This window comes from Notechis scutatus, chromosome 4 (assembly GCF_049901735.1).
Source record: "Notechis scutatus isolate UNSWTSFEM ecotype Mainland chromosome 4, rNotScu1.2, whole genome shotgun sequence".
Lineage (NCBI taxonomy): Eukaryota > Metazoa > Chordata > Lepidosauria > Squamata > Elapidae > Notechis > Notechis scutatus.
Window position 1 is genome coordinate 14,285,592 of NC_142012.1, and position 23,445 is coordinate 14,309,036.

At 38.8% G+C, this 23,445-nt stretch overlaps 1 protein-coding gene across 5 annotated transcripts in view; it reads right to left on the reverse strand.

The window, feature by feature from the left end:
* MAPK10 (mitogen-activated protein kinase 10) overlaps positions 1-23,445 on the reverse strand; it is a 223,529-nt gene that overhangs the window by 79,501 nt on the left and 120,583 nt on the right. For all 5 annotated transcript variants that reach the window (XM_087962831.1, XM_087962830.1, XM_087962833.1 and 2 more), the window contains exon 4: positions 13,998-14,167. In XM_087962831.1, the coding sequence (XP_087818957.1) occupies positions 13,998-14,167 (170 nt within the window). The remainder of the gene's footprint in view (positions 1-13,997; positions 14,168-23,445) is intronic.

Consider the following 23,445-nt stretch of genomic DNA (forward strand, 5'->3'; position numbering starts at 1 on the left):
ATCAACAAAAAACAGTAGAAATCAATTTTAATGGCCCAGTTTAATTGGGAGAAATATTGCTTTCAGCTAAACACATAAATTGCTAAAGCCAAAACAAATGAACTATGGACAACAGAGTATTGTATCGTGATATTAGGTATGCACATCTATTGATATGAAAGTCATATCATTCATACATTACATTTAGTTATAACATAGTTCATTAGATGGTGCTTAGAGTTGTATGACCATGCTTTCTGTATTATGCAAACCATGTTAACTTTATTCATTCAATATAGTATAATTAAACTGAGGCTCAACAGTGCTTTCTCACTTTCACACATGGACATTAATTGTCTTTAATGATCTGCCCAAAAGTTTATTTCAACTGGCAAGAGAGAAATCACCCGAGTTATGATTGTTTTACAAAACAAAGGTTGCAAGAAACAAAATAAACGACTTAACATTAAAGAATTCATAGACGATTGATAATTTCTAAGTAGTCAGTACGTACTAAAAATAGTATTTTGACTTAATTTTTAACGCGGTGGTAACTTAACTTCCCCTTAATCTTTCTATTTTAAGTTCAAACATACAGTAATTTTAAACCTCACCAGCACTGATAAGAGTCCAGACAAAGGTTTTTCTTCAACTCAGGACAAAGAAGACCACTCTTATTTTAAAATATTAGACAAAAACATTTGGCTTCAAAAACAGGACCAATGGAAGATCTGCAGGGACATGATAAGATTCAACTCTTGAAGATTAGGACAGCTATTCGTGTGATGAAAGGCCTACTGGGAGCAATTTAAATTGCAATGAGTTCCTTAGAGAAAGATCAGTATATAGATATATGAAACCAACCAATGAACCAATTTTCTCTCCAGGATCTGTGACAGCAGGGGCACCATCTCATCCCAAAAAATACATTGCTTCTGTATAGTTTACTAAAGAGAAATGCATCTGCATTCTTCACAACCATGTATTTTGATATTCTATTCAGGTATCTCTCCAAATTACCAAAAAGTGTAACATTGTGAAATTCTGCTAAGGAGTACTGCCAACATTCACTGAGAAAGAGGGCGCAGTAAAGGAATTGTGAGGCCCCTCTTAAAGCAATTCATCCTGAAGAAACTATCCATAGAAACTATTCGGAAAAATATGTCCATATGAGGGGCAGGAGTGGGATCCTACCGGCACAACAACCGGTTCAGGGAGTGTGCGCTTTGTGCGTGTGCACGCCAAACACACGCATGCACATGACTTACAAATTACTGGCTCTGGCAACCATTCACCTGCTCCAGCTGATGAGTGGCACTCAGCTGTGCCACACAAAGCAGCTGAGGAGGAAAACGCAGGGAATAAAGGATAGCCTAGAGCCCGGGCAGGCGGGCAGGACAAACACATGACCAGAAGGTTGTTGCAGAGAACTGGTTCGGTGTCAGCTGCTCTTCGGAGCGCCCGGTTCTATAGAACCAGGCCAAACCGGTAGCATCCCACCCCTGATGAGGGGCCCTTGGTGTTCTCTGAGCTTGGTTGTTTTGTTGCAGATTTTTCATTACCTAGCACTAACACTGATGACATTACCTATTTGGGGTAATGAAATGTCTGCAAGAAAACCACCAAGTTCAGAGAATACCAAGGACCCCTCATTTCCACCCTGAGCTACAAATACTTCTCCTTTATTAGATGTCCATATATAGGGAGTGATAAGGAATGTTCCATAAGAAAATAAATCTGGAGAAATTTATTTATCTGAAGAAAAGAAATAAATCTTTCTTTTGTATCTGTTTTTCTTCCTTATTTCATAGAACATAATATTCAAATACAATAGACTAATGGCCAAACAGGTCTTTGTATGGTATAAATCCCAGCTCCAGTGAATATCTCCACTTCGAGCCAACACATACATTGGTCCAATCCCTTGACACTAGCTGGATCGGCATTTCCAATCACCCTATTGATTGGGAAACAGACTGCTTCTCAGATTGATTTTATTTATTTGTTTGTTTATTTTTGGTAGTTTGCAAAGGTTACAGGGCCATTCTTGCAGCCTGAAAATAGACTGAGTGATATTATTTCAGCAGTCATCACTATGTAATGGGATAGGGATGATAATATAAGACTATCTTCAAATATGGGGAGAAATAAACTGCATTTGCTTCCATTGCGTACTTCCTCTGAGAGGGGAGGAGGGAGGGAGGGGGAGGGAAGGGGAGAGAGATGGGGGGTAGGGAGGAGGGGGACTGAAATGCTAAGTGTTTGTTACAAGGAAAATGGAAAAGTGTGTTAAGTAGAGGAATAATGGAATGGTTTATCCTGCCAGAAAGCATTGTTGGCTGACTGGAACACAAAAACATTCCATTTTGCAGACTTTTGTTGAAGTTCCTTGTAATTTCTTCGATCATCAGGAAAAAAAAATTGTCTGCAATTTCAAGTCAGGGGGTCCCTTTTACAGGGTCCTACCAAACTGATGGGAAAAATAGGGGCCTTTCAGCCAGGGGAATATAAAGTGATGCTTTTCATGTAACTCAGAGAAGGATTGCTAAAAGCACTAGCCAGTGGTCAGAAACTGTGGTCTGTAACTGCAGATATGCACGAAATTGTGCAGTCCTGCTTTCAAGGCAACGTGGAAGAAGGGTGAATATTGGCCTATGTTTGTTTAAAATGACTTTAATATGAGGCTTCTAGAGGGAAGGGGAAAAGGGCTCCCGATAGCCTCGATATTCCACAGTGTTCTTGTTTTGAAGATTGGGTCAGTTCAAATCAGCATGAAGATAAAAGACTATACAAAAAGGGAAAGAAACATGACCTCAAAGGGGTTAGCTGAAGCTTTTTCACACTTTAGTGAGATATATTATATTTCTAATTAGAGACATTATATTTACATGTGCATAAAGGTAAAGGTAAAAGTTTCCTCTGTCCAGTAATGTCCAACTCGAGGGGGTGCTGCTTATCTCTGTTTTCTAGCCAAGGGAGCCAGCGTGTCAACTCATAAAATATTTCTATGGTCTTTTTAGAGTTGCCAACAGAAAGGGAGGGGGGAGCAGTGCAGCTGCTTGCAAACTGAAACTGCATTCCATATATGTTTTCAAAGATAGTAACTAGGTGACTGAAGTTTCTACCATGCAAAATTCTAACTGGAGAGTATGATTGATGACTCTTGGCTATGGATGTATCCCATTGGAGAATATGAATTACAATACATCCGGGAGGGAAACCAGGGTCAAGGGTGACAATGAATTATGTGTCTCAGAGTCAGCTACACCCAGGCAATACCGGACAGTTTAATTCCCAATAAATTCTTTTAGAGTTTTGGAAATTTGGCTCGAGACTCATGATTTAAATGAGAGTAACTGATGGAATCCTGACACAGCGACACTTCTGTAGTCATGTGGCCAGCATGACTATATGCCGAGGCACACAGAATGCTGTTCCCTTCCCTCCTGAGTGGTACCTGTTTATCTACTCACATTTGCATGCTTTTGAACTGTTTAGGTTGGCAGGAGCTGGGCAAGTAATGGGAGCTCACTCCATCATGCAGCGCTCGGATCTCAAACCCAGGCTTTCCAGCTGACCAGTTCAGTGTCTTCAACTATTGAACCATCACTCCACCCTCCATGTTGTGCATAGACACATGCAATTTGTTTTCATGAGAAGCGGATGGTTTTGTGTTTTGCTTTATTATCAGTAATAAATTGAATATTAATATGAAAGATCCATTCCCATACTATGTGGTCTATTTAAATATTTTATTGATTTTTCTCCACTAATTCAGGTAGAATTATTTGGAAGGAATAATTGTAATGTACAATTTGTAGTTTTCAGATCTTCTGAGATCAAAAAAATATGTATTTACTTAGACAAATGGGTTCAATTTCTTAAAAGGAATTGCTTTTATGTCTTCATTAAAATCCAGGGAACATTTTAATTCTTTAGTTATGCCACTATTTTTCATGCATTTATAGGAGAAATTAAGCATCATTTTCTATAAAGAACAATTGCATTTCTTTAAAAAAAAAAACATCCCTTTTCCTACCTAAAAAAATACTAAAGATATCTCTAGGTATCACTTAACTTTTCTTCATGAAATTAGGAACAATTTATTCCTTGGAATTTTTTCTACTTTTAGATCCAAATCATTAAAGTTACAATTTTTGCAAGTAAATTCTCCCAAACAATAATTTAATGTAGATGATGAGTTTTGCATAAGCACCATTTTTGGCTCTGGGTATATACATGACATGGAAATTATTACTGTTACAAACTAATTATGTCTGTAGAGCACAGATATATTTTTTCATAGGGAGTGTGTTTAAGCATTTGGCTTTAGCATCTGGCATACATTTAATAACACCTTTTGACAGATGTATCCTAAATCAGTGGTCACCAACCAGTGGGCCGGGGACCACTGGTGGTCCATGAGAAAATTTTGGTGGTCCACAGAGAAATATCACCCCCAAAGCAATTAATCCAGGCTGCGCGGGAACACAAGGCTTGCGTCACTTGCATTGCAAACAAGAATGAGTGAGGGGAGAAGGGAAAGGGCAGGGGGGAATTTGCCCCACTCATCCCACATGCCTCGCCTGGCTACCGGGCTGCTTCTTTCTGCTTCTTTCTTCTTCTGCTTTTGGCTGCACACAAGGAAAGCAGCAAAAGTCTTTCTTTCTCTCCCCCAAACTCCGCCAGAAATGAGTCTTTGGGACCCTGCAAGGCATCCTGCTCCAAAAGGCTGCACCAGCAAAGACACATTTTTGGCGGAGTTTGGGGGAGAGAAAGAAAGACTTCTATTGCTTCTGCTGCTTTTCTTGCATGAAGCCGAAAGTCTCTCTCTCTCTCTGCCCCTGAGAATGGAACTGGAGATGGTATCCTGCGATCCCAAATAAAGAATAGTCGATCAGTAGGAAAACGGGGTGGGGAATTTTCCTGCAGACTTTTTTTGGGATTTTCCCAGGGTCTCTGGTCCACGGGATTTAAAATTATGAGTTTGGTGGTCCCTGAGATCCAAAGGTTGGCGATCTCTGTCCTAAATTATATATTTGAATTAGTAAGAAGTTAGGCAAAATTAAAGCTGGTTGAAAAGGTCCCAAGCTCTGCAGGCATCTTTGACAGAAAATTGTTACTTGCATTATCTCAGCCACAATTTATTCATACAAATACATTGGGAAAAAAATGAAGCTGAATTAAAAAGTCATGTGGTACTTTGGTTTTAAAAAAGTAGTTTTTGTTATATTCAAGTAACAGGGACAAATATTTCTAACCAAGTAGAGCCTGCAGGAAAATGTTGCAACACATAAACATCGCTGTAAATGTTTTTAGCAATGTTTTGAGCCAAGATGCTCTGTTCCTTTTTACCTGCCACCCTGTTTCTGTAGTTGGTCATTTATGAATCTAGACTTTTTGGGTTTAGCTTGTTCTAGATGAGGTACTGTGATGACCCAGGGTGAGATACAAAATAAACACAATCACGAAAAACAGGTAAAGCCCTTTTTATTCCTTCACTTTGCTTCCAAGCTCCAAATATCCTTGACTGGAGACAAAAAAACTCCCACACAAACAGTTACAAGAAGGTGGAGATGCCATTTAAACTAAAAATGCCTATCCCCACTGTCATGAGAGGCTAGGTGAGGAGAAGTGCCCCTTGACATGAGTGATGTCGAGTTGGCCATGCCCACCCAGTCACATGCCCACCAAGCCACACCCACCAACTAAGCCACACCCACAGAACCGGTTGTTAAAAAACTGAATCCCACCCCTGGGCTGCACTATGACTTCCAACACCCGTTATCATTGGACAAAAATAACTAGAAAGACAGGAAATAATGCCTCCAAAAAGATTTGTCTGAATTCCACATTTCACAGAGCTGCATTCAATAACAAGTATCGTGACAAAAGGTGTCTGAAACATGAAATAACATAAGTACAAAGTATATGCCTAGGATGTGCTTTTCTCAATAGAATCAGCAAGAGCTAAAAATGGGTTTTTTTTATCAAATGGATGGAAGGATTTGTCAAATAATCACCATGCCAACCTTTTCCTTTCATTGCTGCACAACTCTTAAGCTTGAAAGGGGCCCAGTAATAATTTATATTTCAGTGCTTGAATTTCAATTTTTTCTTGTGTCAAAAAATAAAAGAGGCAAGGTTTATCCTGCCTTAAGATTTTCTCTATGCCACAAACCGTTCCAATTTTTATATGTTTATATTTTATACTACAATCCCTGCACTTATTTTTATGCACTGAGAGGGTGTCAGGCCTTCGATATTTTATTTAATCTGCTTTTAATTGATTTTTGTATTAAATTATAGGCCCTTAATGAGATAAGAAGCAAACCTGCTCCTTGACATGCTAACCCAGGTCACAGCTTAGATATACCATGCAATATAATAATGTGTCTTTTTGCTTAGCATGATGTGCAAGCCCTCCATAATTATATAGGAACATATCTGGACAATGGCTTGAATTCATAGAGTAGAGTAGAGTAGAGTAGAGTAGAGTAGAGTAGAGTAGAGTAGAGTAGAGTAGAGTAGAGTGTAGAGTAGAGTAGAGTAGAATAGGAATAGAATAGAATAGAATAGAATAGAATAGAATAGAATAGAATAGAATAGAATAGAATAGAATAGAATAGAATAGAACAGAACAGAACAGAACAGAATAGAGGAGGGGGAGTGGAGTACAGTACAGTACAGTGCAGTAGGAGTAGGAGTAGCAATAGGAATAGGAAAAGAAACAGGAACAGGAATAGGAATAGAATAATAAAGTAGAGTAGGAATAGAATAGAATAGAATAGAATAGAATAGAATAGAATAGAATAGAATAGAATAGAATAGAGAAGAGAAGAGTAGCATCTTTACTGTCACTTTGAATATACACTAATTGGCGTACATTACAATGAAATTTAATTGCATACAACTCGCAAAAGTACTGAATCTGTAAAAAGTATAGCTTAACTCTTTTTTCCCAAAGTTGCTTGCTTTTCCTACCTGCCAGCACCTTGGCTTCTGTGCTATAAACCAGGGGTCCCCCATCCCCAGATTGCAGGCAGCCCAATACCGGATGTGGCTTATTTGGAACCAGGCCACGTGAGCAGTGGGCTGGTGCATATGGACGCTACTTGCGCAAGTGGTGGATCATCTTGCGATAGTTGGGGTGTGTACTCATGCATGTGCTCACCAACCTGCCGCTCATAAGAGTCGAGCTGCATGCAAGCGAACGTGTGCTAGTCCGCTGCTTGCAGAGACGGCTTCCCTCTCCCCCTCCAGCCAGGCCGCCAAGCCGCTATAAGCAAACTTCCATTTAGAATGAAAATTGTCCAACTGTAGTGAGTAAAACATGGCATTTTATTCAATGTAATCTGAAATGATATTTATAGACCTACTTCAAGCAGACTAGCAATATCACCCTAATGCTAAAGAATGTCAGAATGCCAGAATAAATTAACGTTATCCTATTAGCCGCAAAACATCAATAGTCTGTATTCACAGATTCCTCTCTTTGCTGGCTCCTCTGTGTTCCTTTTTCTTTTTTAAATTTCTATTCTTTTTTTTTATTTCTTATTCTGACCAGTTCATTAGTTCTTTAACAGTAGGAAATCAGAAGAAGAAAAATGCCGTTACAGTCTAAAATAATGGCTTCTAGCTTTATCTCTGGCAGAAAAAAAAAAGATTTAAGCTTAATAAGCTAGGATTCTGAAAAGGGTATTATTACACTGTTTAACATAGGAACAAGGTCAACTGCAGATTTGAAGAACTATGTTGTACTTTTAAGATGCTGATTTCTTTGATGTTCCCCATCCCACTCCATGAGGTCCCAAAGGCCATGATTTTAATTTCCTGTAATGTTCCCAAACTGTATTAGAACAACTCCTTGCTTTATTAGGCATGCTTTGTTGTTTAAATGGCAACCCCAAGCTCCCTTGTCAAAGAACAGAAACAAGTTCTTGAAAATAACTTGCATCACTCATTAGTGAATGAGTACAAATACAATTCTTGAAACTGTCAATGGAAGTTAGTTCACTCTATATTGTATGTACAGAACTTGAAAATTTCAAAATGAACTGCTCAAGGAGGTTGTAATTTCTACAGTTCCAATCCAGCAAACAGGATATTTGGCAAAATATGTTATGTGAACCTTATGTAAATATTAAATAGGATCAATTGAAGTTTAGTATGCAGAGTTATTATGTCACAGACTACTTGACATCGTCTCTGTGTAATGTAAATATAATGAAATAAAATAAGTGTTTATTGCATATAAAATCATGAGGGGAATGCAAGACTGCATCCAAGTAGCTAATTAAGTAGTGTTCTTATGAGGAAAAAAATTCATTGTCCCCCAAAAGACGAGATTTACACAAAGTCTTCTTCTACTGATTGATGTGCAAGAATGAAGATAATATAGTTACCATTTTAAAAACGATAACCATGATTTACATTATTAATCTATCCCACTTTTCTAGGATAAAGAGTGAATAAACAATCTACCTTTCAGGTAAACTAAGTATTGATAAACTCTATAACAGCAAATTAAGGACTAAAGAGTGAATACAGCCTAGTTGGTCAGTTGAAGCACAGACAGTTTCATAAAATTATCCTAAAGTAGTTTGGAAGAGAGTCATGAAGTATTAAATGTTTTACAGATGGCACTTTCCTCCAATCAGATTGGCTAAAATAAGTAAAAGTGTATCACCAAAATGTTGGAAATGTAACATGGAGATAGGGACCTATTATCACATGTGGTGGAAATGTGTAAAAGCAAAAAAAGGACTGATGGAAAATAAACGTATGGATAGAAGAGATGACTAGCCAAAAAGTAGAGTTTAGACCAGAAATGTTCTAACTGGGAATTATTGATGAGAAATATAGTAAAGGAATAATATATTTAATGCTACATATAAGTGACTGCTGCGAGATTGGTGTATGCCCAAAACTGGAAGAATGAAGACTCCCTTATAGAAAGCGAAATAATAAGGAAAATATTGGTCTGTGCAGAGATGGACAGACTCTAGAAATTAAGGTTAAGGGTAAGACAGAATACTATGAAGTCTGGAGTAAAATGTATCAATGGCTGGAGTCCAGGAGAAAAAAGAAAAGAAATTGTTGACACTTTATAGGAATGAAAGTAAAAGTTTTGTAAATTAAAAAAAAATGAAATATAATGGACAAATATGATATGAATATATGAATATAAAGACCATAAAGAGAAAAAAGAAGATGGATAAGAAGCCAGGTTGTAAATATATATATAAATGCAAATAGAAACAAATATGTAACTAGTGTTATATCAACAACATGAGAAAAAAGGGAAAATTAACTGTTATATGTATTTCTATGCGATAGTTTGTATGGTCAAAATGATGGCCAAGAAAGTCGCACTGCATTCAACGGTTTTTAATGTTTACTTAATAAAAATTTATTCTTAAAAAAAATAACTCAATAGGGTGTGAGAGTACTAGGGCATCAAGGGAAATGGAAAACACAATTTATGCAAGTGTACGATTGGGTTCCAATTTATACTGTAACCTTTCCCAACCTAGTGCCATCTATGTAATCCTAGGACTGATAGATTAATTGAATCCTATAGGGTTGCCCAATGGAAAAGTAATTCCACAGAAAAAAAAAAAAATGGATTGAGACTAAATTGCCAAGACTATTTGACAGAGATGAAGCATCTTTCCTTCCTAGGCTTGAGAAAATAACATGTGTTGTGTTGGTTCAATGTTTATCATTGGACTTTTGGCACAAAAAAGATCAGACTTCATGATGTTTCTATCAAAACAAATTATTTTTTAGCCTGGAATTTTTCTATGCCTGAAGTACTACTTTTCTATTTAGACCTCAAGGGACAATTACTGCAACTGGTAGCTGCACTATTAATGGTGAAGGAAAGAGATAACATAATCATAGTCGGATGTGAATTGGTTAGATTCCATTCATCCAGGTTTCCTTTTTCTCTACGGGGATCTTGTCTGCCCCAGCCCTGCTAACTTTGTATGACACAATAAGCTCTCAGGATTCTCTATGGAAAGCAAATTACACAAACACATTGTGCACATGACTGCTGTGTGTTATGGTCCATGGGGTTGGAAAGAGTTGGATGTCACAAAGGTGCTTTTTTCAGGAGGCAACTGGATTTTCTTGTTCTTTTTGTTTGAGGATGTTTCGGTTCTAAATCCAAGAAGCTTCTTCAGCTCTGACAGGATAGTGGGGAATGGAAGGATTTATAAGAACTTCTGGGAGGCCTATTTTTTGCCCTCCCCAAGCCTCCGTGCATGCCCTGCACCCAAAACAAGCCATGTGGTGACTCCTGGGGGGGGCAGGGGGCGGGCCCAGCCAGGAGTGGGATTTGAGTGTTCTCCAAACTGCACATAATCGTAGCCAGGGCCTCTCCCGAATCTCAGCAAACCCATAGCAGCCCACACCTGATCCCTTTGTACGACAATCAACACAACATGTGGATAGGTGTTGAGGCTACTAGGTAGTCCAGATCAAGAAATCAACTCCACCAGAAAGCTAAAGCTACTTTTATTGAGGTTGGCTAGAATAACAAATCTAGCCAGACTGATGGTGTTGTACCTCCTCCTCTTTTTTATATTCCAGTTACTTATGGAAGAATCTGCCTGAACTAACTCTAATTGTTCTGGAATTTTTTTAAAAAAATGTTTCATCCCCTTTTGTGTAGCTAATACTTCCTGCAAATCTCTGTCAAAGTTGTCTTCCATACTCTTCTCATCAAGCCCATAAAAAAGAAATCCTTTCTATCTCAAGCTATCCTGCAGAGGAAACTGTATTGTGGTTCTACTGTACATAAATAAAGAAAGGGAAGAAGGAAGCACATTCACACTGGCAAGATTCTGTCACTGTAATCTTATAATAAAGTAATATTTAAAACTCTGGCGTTCTGGTCTGGTCTACCTTGAATGGCTGACAATTTTAGTTTCTCAACGGGGAATTGACCTTGATGGCCTAAATGGCTACTTTTTCTTCTGTTCAATCACAGCCTGTTCTCAGAGCTTCTCTGGATAATTCCCTGCAGTTATCTTGGCAAGGTTTTTCGGAAATACTTTGCCATTGTCTCCTTCCTAGGACTGAGAAAGAGTTACTGGCACAAGGTCATCCAGGTGGCTTTGTGCCAGGACTAGAATCCATGGTCTCCTTGTTTCTAGTCTAATGCCTTAACCACTACAATGGTCTCTCCTTAATAGCTACTTACAGTTTTATAATTCGACGAATCTAGGATTCTTATTTCTATGACTTTTACACCCACTTTCTATTAGTATAATTCCCAGCCTCCAGCACTCCTACTGAAAGGATGAAATAGCAGGAAATGAGAAAGACTGTTCCTATCTGAGCTAAACCCAATCTGCCAGAAAATATTGTCCTATGAGACACTGTCATATGTTTCTGAACAGATGTGGGGGTGGTTTCAATCCTCATAGGAGTGGAGAAGGTTGTGGAAGCAAAAACAAAACGCCACCGGAAGCGCCTTTCATAAAAAGATGGCGGCGCCCAGTTGACGCTGGTACTGGCCACGGCGCCCAGCTGATGCCGGAACCGGGCCGCGGCCGAAAAGGTTGGGGATCCCTGTTCTAGTCCAATCCCCTGCACAAGCAGGAGACCCTATACCTGTGATGGCGAACCTATGGCACCCGTGCCACAAGTGACACACAGAGCTATTTGTGCCGGCACGCACAAATGTTTATTGTTCCTCACTGCGCATGCGCGTGCCTCACAGCTGATTTTTCTGCTGGTTTCAGGCCTTTTTCAGCCTCCCAGAAGCTTGGGAAAAGCCTCTGCAAGGCTTTTCAGGACGAATAGGCCCGTTTCGTCACTTCCTGTAATACCTGAAGTGAGGAAACGGGCATATTATTTGGCCTGAAAAGCCTCGCAGAGGCTTTTTCCAAGCTTCTGGGAGGCCAAAAAAGGCCTCGAGCCAGTAGAAAAATCAGCTGTGAGGCACAGTGCAGTTAAGGAGATGGCAGTGGGGTTGCGTGTGCATATGCAGGGGGTGGGGTGGGGTGCATTACATTCTGGGTGCTGGTACGCGAGGTTAGCCACCACTGCCCTATACCATTCTGGACTAAGGGATGTCCAATCTCTTCTTAAAAACCTGCAGTGATGGAGCACCCACAATTTCTGAAGGCAACCCATTCCATGGGTTAATTGTTTTCAAGAAATTTCTCCTTAGTTTTATTTCTAGCTTCTCTCCTTGATTAGTTTCCATCCTTCTTGCCCTGCCTTCTGGTGCTTTGGAGAATAGTCTGACTCCCTTGTCTTTGTGGCAGCCGCTCAAATATTGGAACACTGCTATTATGTCACTCCTAGTCCTTCTGTTCATTAGACTAGACATACCCAATTTCTCCAACCGTTCTTCATATGTTTTAGCCTCCAGCCCCCTAAGCATTGTTAGGAAGGAAATTCAGTATGATCTTACCATCAAAACAAATGGCAGAAGAAATGGTTTGTCCTGCATACGGAGAAAGGATTTAGGATCACACTTAAGTTTGATCCATGCAATGGGCATGGAGCAGTCACCAAATGCAATTGCTCTCCTGCACACATTAATCATCAAGCCATGACTTCTGAAGATGACTGTCATTTTCTCACCTTTGTATAACATAAAATTAACTATCAAATTAATAGAAAGGTGACGGTTCATTCATAATATAAAATAAGAAGAATATCCAAACAATCTACCAAAACAATTCAGGAAAGAAAGAAACAAGTAGACTATAGAGGATTTTAAGGCAGCAGAACCAAGACCATTCATCAGAGATATAGTTACATAAACCATAGAAGACCTGATTATTTACACTGTGAGATTGATAAGCCCTTCCTGTTTTATAATGCAACCTTCACAATATTATTTATATGTTTCACTGAAATGTCAGTTTTTCTTTTTCCTTCCATGAAGAAGGATTAATGGTCACGTCAACTTTGGGAACCTTGAATCTGTGACAATTTCAAAATTATACAGGATGAGACATATTGCCTGGCAAATCCCAGATTGTTCTTGAACAGCAAAAGGGGAAATTACTCTTCTGCTTGAAATGTTCTTTCTGGAAGAAGCTGCAAAAATGTGTGAGCTGTGTACCACAATATCCATTTGCTAGCGAGTATCTAATATGTGCAGGAAAAAAAACGAATACTATTATTTCCAGAAATAAGTAGGGATTAGCAGATTACTGGCACCTTTAGTCTAGGAACATTTTTTTTCAAAGTATGAGTTACTTCTAATATTTTTATAAGCATGGAAGACTCAGAAACTATCATACGTATGCCGCATTAGACTCAAAATACTTTAATTACTTTTTATACATGGACTATTAGATTGACCAGTAGCTGTTCCATCACAATCACAATTAATCACAGTTAATTTACTTTCATTTGTGGCATTTAGGACCATGCAATGTAGAATCTGGAGTGGAGGGGAAAACCAGCAAACCAAAACCAAAATTATAATCTTTAAGCGTTAAGATATTTTTTTCCCCTCTTACTTCAACCCTTGCATACATTTTAATTGTAGGGCAACATTCATGACTCATGCAGATAATCCATGACTCACAACAGTTCGCTTCGTGACCATCAGAAATTACACTGGCACTGAAAAAAGTGACTTGTGCCCATTTTTCACACTTATGACTCCCGATGCAGCATCCCCCGGATCATGTGATTAAAAGCCAGAGGCTTGGCAACTGGCATGTATTTATGACAGTTGCAATGTCCAGGGGTCATGGGATCAGCTTTGGCGACCTTCTGACCAGCAAAGTCAATGGAGAAGCCAGATTCACTTAACAATGGGGTTGCTAACTTAAACAGCCGCAGTGATTCACTTAACATCGGTGGCAAGAAAGGTCATAAAATGGGGCTAAATTCCCTTAACAAAGGACTCACTTAGCAACCAAAATTTTGGGCTTAATTGTGGTCATAAGTCAAGGATACTTGTACTCAATGTATATCAGAGATGGCCTACTCAATTCACAAGGAATATAGATTGAGAAAAACTGAACGTATCTTACCAAACTATTCCCTGAGCTCCAGAGCCGATTGGTTTTAAGTTCTGGTAGCGTTTGAGAACTGTGAAGGTCGAGTCACCTACTTCCACACTGTAGAATTGGTTGTCAACTTTGCTTTTACTCATGTTGTAGTATTTGGCAATATATGACACATCCACTTGTTTCCCAAATCCCTGTCATGGAGACGAAACGATGTAGACAAAGAGAGAAAGACAACAGCAAGTCAATAAACCAGGAGCATAATGAGCTGCTCAAAATACATGGCTAATTACAATATTCAGATGTTTATAGCTATACCCAGTTCATGAAATACCTCAGTAAATAGGAATTTAGTCACAATTTTTGCTTAGAAAGATGAAATCTACAAATTTACAAAGCAAGCTGTAGACAAAAGATCTATTAGACTTAGCACAAGAGTTTGTATAACGTATTTTCCTTCTCTGGACAAGAATTTCTCAGATATGTATCCCCCTTTGTAAATTCTAAAATATGTTTGTAAATAGGAGTTAACAAAAACAATGTTTTCTTGATATTTGCTGTGTAAAGTAAAAACTATCTGCTGTGCACTTGATATAGCCCTGTCAAAATGCAGTCTTCCTTAGAACCTTACCATGTAAATGTGGAAACTTACAAAATTGTAAAATAGATCTCATTAGCTCATCAATAATTATTTATGGAAGCATGCTTGAAAAATAACTTGTATGTGTAACTTACCGTGGTCATCTAGTTCGGGGGTATCAACCTCAATTTCATTGAGGGCTGCATCAGGGTTGTGTTTGACCTCAGAGGCCCGGGGTGGGCATGGCCAGGATGGGATGCTCGGGAGTTAGGATTAGGGGGGCTGTGGTGGCCTGAGTGCTCTGCCAGTGAAAACAGGCTCCCAGGCTCCGTTTTCGGCTATGGCAGCTTCCGACAACCCTTTGCCAGCGAAAACGGAGCTCAGGAGGGCCACACTCCATGTTCACTGGCAGAGGCACTGTGGGATGGTCCTTCGCTGTTTCCAGGGCAGCCCCGTGGGCCAGATCTAAGCACCCCACGGGCTGTATCTGGGCCACAAGCAATGAGTTTGAAACCCCTGATCTAGTTGAAACCTTAATTTGCCAAGGGGCATACCTACCAATTACTTTCCTCGCATGTGGCATGGCCAGATATGGTATTCAGCAGGTTCTGAGCAGTTCTGGAGAACTGGTAGTGGAAATTTTGAGTAGTTCAGAGAACCAGTAGTAACCATCTCCCTGCAATGGGGAGGGAATGGAGATTTTACAGCATCCATCCCCTGCCATGCCCACCAAGCCATGCCCACAGAACTGGTAATAAAAAAAATTGAATCCCACCACTGGGCATGGCCATTTTCTCAGACATGATCTTTCTGTCAATTCAAGCTAGATGGCCTTCAGGACAGCTAATCTTAAGACTTTTTATGGTTCTTGTTCTATTTTTGCCTCCCAAAAAGTTTTTGCACGCCAATCAATTAAGCCTGCTTATTTCAGCTCTCTCTCTCTCTCTCTCTCTCTCTCTCTCTCTCTGCAAAATGGGTTAAGGTTAGATTTAGGGCTATTGATCATGGTAGACAGTTTCAGCTGTGAATTTATGTACTCACTTTTTAATCACAACAAAGGTATTGCTCCAGTCAATAATGGACGTAAGATTTTTAACACAAGAGTTGTGGCAAAAAATGACCAGGAGCAGAGTTTCATATTATATTTCCTGGATTAAATCCTAGCATAAATAGGAATTTTTCAGACCATTCAAAGTATGCCCCAAAATAAATAAAATCCCAAGGCGCTGAAATCCTTAATACTTTGTTATAAGAAAAATGAGATTTGAGGTTGATTTGTGTTTCATGCGCTTGTACTTTATTTAGTAAATTAACATGTTCTTTCCAACATATTACTAATTATACACTGCCTGACAAGAGTTAAAAAAAAAAAAAGGAGCATCACAAATAATCTGTGTACAACAGAAAGACTGGAAATAAAAGATAGCAAAATGACAACAGATTAGGAAAGAAAACATTAAATAACATTTAAATAATGAAGAAATTATATCAGAATAGATGCCCCTGGGCAGCACCTATTTAACCCAGAAAAGAGGAAGCAAAGACATTTATGTCCAAGCAGACTGATGCAAACTGATAGTAAAGAATCACTCCAGGCTTCTTAAATCATGCTTATCTTTAAAAATGAGCACATGCATTCTGAATTGTATTTGGAAATCTGTAGAGTTTGGAGCAGGGGCAAGGAAATGACTGGAGAATAGTATATCTTAGAACCAGTTTGGTGTAGTGTTTAAGGCACCAAGCTAGAAAAACAGAGACCATGAGTTCAAGTCCTGCCTTAGCCATGAAAGCCAGCAGGATAATTTTTGTCCAGTCTCTCAGTCTAACCCACCTCACAGGGTTATTATTGTGGGGAAAACAGGAGGAAAGTGTATCGGATATGTTTTCCGCTTGAATTATTTGCAAAAATGATAAAGATAGGAAGTAATGAATGAATGAATCAATCAATCAATCAATGATTCTCTTTGCAATAAGCAAGGGTTAGGATAGTATTCATAATAGGAATATCAACTAAGACGCTTGCTCCTAAGGAGAAAAGCTATGGCAAATCTAGACAGCATACTAAAAAGCAGAGACATCACCCTGCCAGCAAAAGTGTGTATGGTCAAGGCTATGGTTTTCCCAGTTGCAATGTATGGCTGTGAAAGTTGGACCATAAGAAAGGCTGAGCGCCAAAGAATTGAGACCTTTGAACCAGTGGTAGGATTCAATTTTTTTTACTACCAGTTCTGTGAGCATGACTTGGTGGGTGTGGCAGGGGAATGATACTGTAAAATCTCCAGTCAGAGGTGGTAATTGTCAGTTCTCCAAACTACTCAACATTTCCTCTACCAGTCCTCCAGAACTGGTCAGAACCTGCTGAATACCACCTCTGCTTTGAGGTGCTGGAGAAGACTCCTGCAAGTTCCTTGGACTGCAAGGCGATCCAACCAGTCGGTCCTACAGGAGATCAACCCTGACTGTCCTTTAGAAGGCTAGATCTTGAAGATGAAACTCAAATACTTTGGCCACCTAATGAGAAGGAAGGACTCGCTGGAGAAGAGCCTAATGCTGGGAACCGTTGAGGGCAATAGAAGAAGAAGGGGATGGCAGAGAATGAGGTGGCTGGAGGGAGTCACTGAAGCCGTTGGCATGAGCTTAAATAGACTCCAGAAGATGGTAGAGGATAGAAAGGCCTGGAAGAATGTTGTCCATGGGGTCGCGATGGGTCGGACATGACTTTGCAACTAACTACAACAACAGCAACAGCCTTTTGTTGAAGTCATAAAAGGTTTGATTACTGTAAGGTAACAATACATCCTATTTTATGTGTATAAAACATGCTATCTTTATAGCCTTTTCCAGAAAGAAAGTCATTTTCACAAGAAAATAAAAAGGGAAAATAAAAGTTACAGCTATTTATTGTATTTGCATATTAAACTATTAAAGTTAGTTTGATCATCACTTTTCATGAAGATAGACGTATACATTAACTTCCTTTATTCTAACCAAAAGAGTATCCTTTATTTATTTATTTTTAAGAAAGCACTGCTAAATTATTTGCTGTGCACAGCTTTATCCAAATCAGAATCAGCTTGAATGAAGCAGTTGATCAATAAAAGAAAGGGTCCATGTTAGGATATTGAATTTTGTAGACAGAACAGTAAAGCATATAATAGACCATAACACAGAGTTGTGGTTGATTGGTTGGAGGGTGCTGGTTCATGCATGAGGCAATCTACACTATGATTATCTATGGAGATTCTCAGTCATTCGGGTCATGGTTATCCCAAAGGTGCTTTTCCAAGAGACAACTGAACTTTCTGGTTTTTCTTTGAAGACATTTTGCTTCTCATCCAAGAAGCTTCTTCAGAGCTGAAGCGGTTTCTTGGATGAGAAGCAAAACATCTTCAAAGAAAAACCAGAAAGTCCAGTTGTCTCTTGAAAAATACACTATGATTAGTTGTTGTAGTATACAGGGGGAGTTTCCTTATTTCTTCTGTGTGTTCTGTATACTGTTTAATCTACCTCGTGATGTTCTTGTGTTCCTGACTATCTTGTGTGTTTTTTCTTTCCGGAGGATGATAATAAAGTTTACAACTTTGGGTTAGTGCCTCTGACTTCATCAGGACAGCTGCTATGCAATTCCACCCCAATCCACCTATGCCCAATTTGTCCAATAACTTTTCCAGCAGATCTCAACCCTTATTATAATATTTATGAACAAGAAGGGGAAACTTATGCATGCAATATCACAGGCTCTCCCTTGGATTCTTTTAGCACACGATGGCTCCAACTATTCAGTCGTCTGCACATTGATGTCATCAGCAATCTATGAATCAATACCTTATCAATATACATTAGCTATTAGCTACAGATGATTGTAAGAAATCATGTCTCCCATTCAGAGAAATGTTTAATGTGCAATTTTATGAAGTGGTGCTCATTTAACAGCTACAATTTGGACTGGTAACTCAGTCATTAAACAAAGCAGTTTCTAAGTTAAACATCATATGATAATGTGCTTTCGATTTTAAACAGGACAACACATACTAACTGACAGCAGTGGCAAGCATGCAATTGAGGGAGAGATGCCGTGAAGGTCATAAAATGGGAACTGTTTACAAAATTACATTTTCCTCACTTTTATAACTGCAAACAATTGCTACAAGAGGCAGTTGTAAAATGAGGACTACCTATATTTATATGTATACATGTGAATATATGCCTTGTATTTTCTGGATGGGTTATATGGCTTTCTGTCTCTTTCCTGTCTTCTACAACTTTGTACATTCTTTTTCTTTTTCTGTATTTTAATGATATTAATAATAATTATGAACCGATTCTTTAGCCAGACACCTGGGTTTGCCTTACTAAAGGTTCTTGCTTCAGCACGCATTCCCAAGATTTTGGCTTTGCTGTCCGAGGTAAAACTAAATAATAATAATAATTTAAAAAACACCAAATAGCAAAACAAGCACCAAAGATAGCATATGGTTACTGCTGTCATTAAACCAGGAAGGGAGGGCCAGGGAAAGATAATGAAGATTTCTGTGCTTCGAGGGAAAAATCTGAGGTGCTATATGTTAATCTGTTCCTGGATAATTGCCAAAAATGGCTTCCTCCTAATTACCTTCCACTTTGGAGTGTATTTATTTTTACAAGCCGCCCAGCAGGAGCATGCATTCAAAAGCCAAAGATGTGCATTTGTAGAAAGGGGGGATGTAGGATAGGGGGATGATCTATAAACATCGCCAGAAGGAGTTGTTGATACAAACAAATTTGCTGAATAAACTGAATAGCATAATTTAGTTGCCTGTGGGCTTTCTTACATCATCTTTGGTGAAGACCCCAAGCACTGCATGTTAGGAGAAGCTGCAATCGCATGTTGGTGAATACCCAGAAGGCACACTCAAGTCTTTGGTTGCAGGTGCTAGGAGCAAGCTTGCCATCTGTCTACTATGAGTTGTGGGGGCTTTTTTGGAAGCTTCAATCATAGTAACAAGAAGGGTTTTTGAATATTATCACCTCACAAACGAAATTGGAAAACACATCAGAAAGTGGCACAAACATGCCTCTTTGATAGAGTAAATTAAACAAAATATTTTTTTTTAATATAGCATCACCCATATCGCCAATGAGCTGGTACTGTTTCCATCCAGAAGAATCAAAAGGTTGGAAAAGATTTTAAAAAACGAACCGATCTAACAATAAGCAATATTGGTTCTGGGTCAATGTAGCTCTTCCTTCTGTGCAAGAAGTTGAATCCTGTTACATAAAGACTTATTCGCAGAATATTGGCCAATCCTGGAGGAAAGATCCAGTTGGTTAACTCCCAGAGGGTCAATTTAACCCTAAAGGTCATAGACAAGGCTAAATTCTATCCAGTCAGTTGGGTCATGGGAATTTACCCATTTGGCATAACTAGCCCTCCCAGAAAATGAGTGGGAGAGAAAGGATGGCTGAAAAAACAAACCACTCTATCTCAGAATTTCCTAGCAAAGCCAGGTAGCACCAAACACATTTTGCAAGCATTGCCTGACTGCAGGAAATGAGCCATGGCTCCTGTTCTATGAGTGTATGGGATGTATGGGTATGAGAAGATCATTTCATGGCCATTGACGTCACTTTGGGCATTCAATCATCCTTTCTATGATTATATAACATCCTTCAAAGTGGTGAAGAAGTAGATAGAATGAATAGTGTGCTGCAGCTCCCACAAAAGCCAGCGCAATCCTAGGCTGCATTAACAGAGGGATAGAATCAAGAACAGGTGAAATGTTAGTACCACTTTATAATGCCTTGGTAAGACCACACTTGGAATACTGCAACCAGATTTGATCGCCATGGTATAAAAAAGATGTTGAGACTCTAGAAAGAGCGCAGAGAAAAGCAACAAAGATGATTAGGGGACCGAAAGCTAAAATATATGAAGAGCAATTACATGAATTAGTTTAATGAAAAGGACTAGGGTTGACATGATAGCAGTGTTCCGATATTTGAGGGACATCCACAAAGAAGGGTGGGGGGAATCAACCTATTCTCCAAAATACTTGAAGGCAGGACAAGAAACTATGGGTGGAAAATAATCAAGGAGAGATCCAATCTAGAACTAAGGAGAAATTTCCTGACAATTAGAACAATTAATCAGTGGAACGGCTTGTCTCCAGAATCTGTGGATGTGCTCCAATTCTGAACGTTTTTAAGAAGAGATTGGACAATCATTTGTCTGAAATGGTACAGGGTTTCTTGTCTGAGCCGGGGGTTGGACTAGAAGACCTCTAAGGTCCCTTCCAACTCTGTTATTCTGAATATGACTTACTCTGGGAACTACAAACTACATCTCTTCAGAATCTTTTTTTTTCCTTTCCAACAATTTAGGTTAGGAATAGTTGTGGCCCTGGCTTCCTCAAGTTTGTCAGAAGATGAACAAATATAAGGAGCAATGTTCTCTGGTAGATGCATTCGTTAACAGACAGCAAGTTTCAGGTTTAATCCTTGGCAGTCCAACAAGAAGGATAAAATAGTGGACAAATATATATTTGGCTGAAGAACTTGAAGCACCACTACATGTCACAGAATACAACAGTTGGCTAACTATTTAGCTAAAACACCTGATTTCATACAACTGCGCATTATCTTTCCACTTATTGGGCATGGATAATGGCAGGACACTGAAATCTGGCTCAAACAGAAAAGTTTTCTAAAGCAGATGGTGAACATTCTCTTTATCAGATGGGTAACTGTTTCTGTTTCTTTCCCAAATTGTACTTCCACATATTAAATTTAAATATTGACTAAATTCTGGTTTGAAACAAGCATTAAGGGAAAAATAGTAGATGCAAAGGGTGAGGGAATATCCAGATGGTGAAATATACAGAACAGTATTTCTAAATCTGAAAAGTGTGTTATTAGTGCACTAACAGAGCAATTGTCAACTGACAGTCTTTGGATACAACCATTTTACCTGGCCCTTGGTGGTACTATCAGATTTTTAATCAAAGTGCTGTATTATTAAAAAAAAATTGGCTTGAAGCATCTCTTTGAAAAAGACATTTGTAAAACCAAGTTAGGGTTATGCTTTTTAAACATACATTCTTAGCCTAAGAATTTTTCCAATGTTCACTGATATTTATATTCAATTACACTTCAGGCAGCTGTTATTTTTAGACAGCAGATGTTGAAAATCGGCATTATGAAGTTTGAAAATGAATTTAAACCTTATAACCACAATCCTCTGGCAATGGATTCAATCACTTCGAAATCAATAGGATGGTGATGATGGAACGGATTACAAAGAATGTGAAATGACCCAAAAGCATCCTGGCAATTTAATGCATTTTATGTGCAAAGGCACATTGGGCTGGTCCTTCGCTATTTCCAGGGTGGCCCCACAGGCCAGATCTAAGCACCCTATGGGCTGGATGGGCCTTGAGTTTGACACTCCTGCTCTATAGTTATAACATGGTCTCAGGAAAATAAACGTTTGGTTTAAATCAGTGTTTCTCAACCTTACCACTTTATGCTGGGTGGATTTCAGTTCCTATGCTGGCTGGGGAATTCTGGGAGTTGAAGTCCACCCATTTTAAAGTGACTAAAATGGAGGAACACTGGTTTAAGTAACTGCAGATTGTTTCTACACAAATAACTATAGAGGCTTCAGTGATCTGCTTGCCTATCCAAAGTATGTACAGACTTAGGAGTAGACACAAGCCACTGAGTCTAATCACGAGGGAACATGAAATAGACACAATTCTAAAAACTTCATGGGACAGAAAGATTTACCACGTGTCAAAGAAAGCAAATCTTGAAGTACTCTGCCATCAATCAATTCTAAACTCAAAAAATCTTAAACAAGCCAAGAATCCAGAACACTTTGAACAGAAGTGGGACCATATTTTTCATTCAATCAAAGTGTTCAACATTCTGCCTGCAGCATTTAGTATCATTTGCAAACTCATTTCAAAGAATGGATACAATTAGGTCATTTGCTGTTTGACTGGGAGAAATAGCAATTTTAGAATTTCACTTTATTTTATTTTTATTTTATTTATTTTGATTTGTCAATCGCTTACAAGATAATAGGTATAAGTATATACATAGTTATGAATACATGAAATGGGTACATATAAGAAAAATAAAAGAAACAATAGGACAGGGACAGTAGGCACATTGGTGCGCTTATGCATGCCCCCTACTGATCTCTTAGGATAGGGTTGAGGTCAATAGTAGAAAGTTTAAGGTTAAAGTTTTGGGGGTTTGGGGAAGAAACCACAGAGTCAGGTAGAGTATTCCAGACATTGACCACTCTGTTGCTGAAGTCATATTTCCTACAATCAAGTTTGGTGCAGTTTACCTTGAGTTTGTATCTATTGTGTGCTCTTGTGTTGTTATGGTTGAAGCTGAAGTATTCATTGACAAGTAAGTCATTGCAATGTATGATTTTATATACCATACTTAGATCAGACTGAAGACGGCGTAATTCAAGGTTTTCTAGGTCTAGAATTTCAAGTCTGGTGGCATAAGGTATTCTACAACAAGTAGAGGAGTGGAGAACTCTTCTTGTGAAATATTTCTGGACTTTCTCAACTGTGCTAATATCAGATACGTAATGTACGTTCCAGACTGATGAGCTGTATTCGAGTATTGGTCTAGCAAATGTTTTGTATACTCTAGTTAGTAGTGTGATATTACCAGAGAAAAAGCTACGTAGGATTAGGTTAACAATTCTTAATGCCTTTTTGGCTATGTAGTTACATTGGGCCCTAGCACTTAGATCATTAGAGATGAGTATTCCAAGGTCCTTTACAGAGCTTGGATCATCAACAAGGTCTTGACTATTCAGCTTGTATTTTATTTTTCGATTTTTTCTTTTTGCCAATATGTAAGACAGAGCATTTATTTGTTGAGATT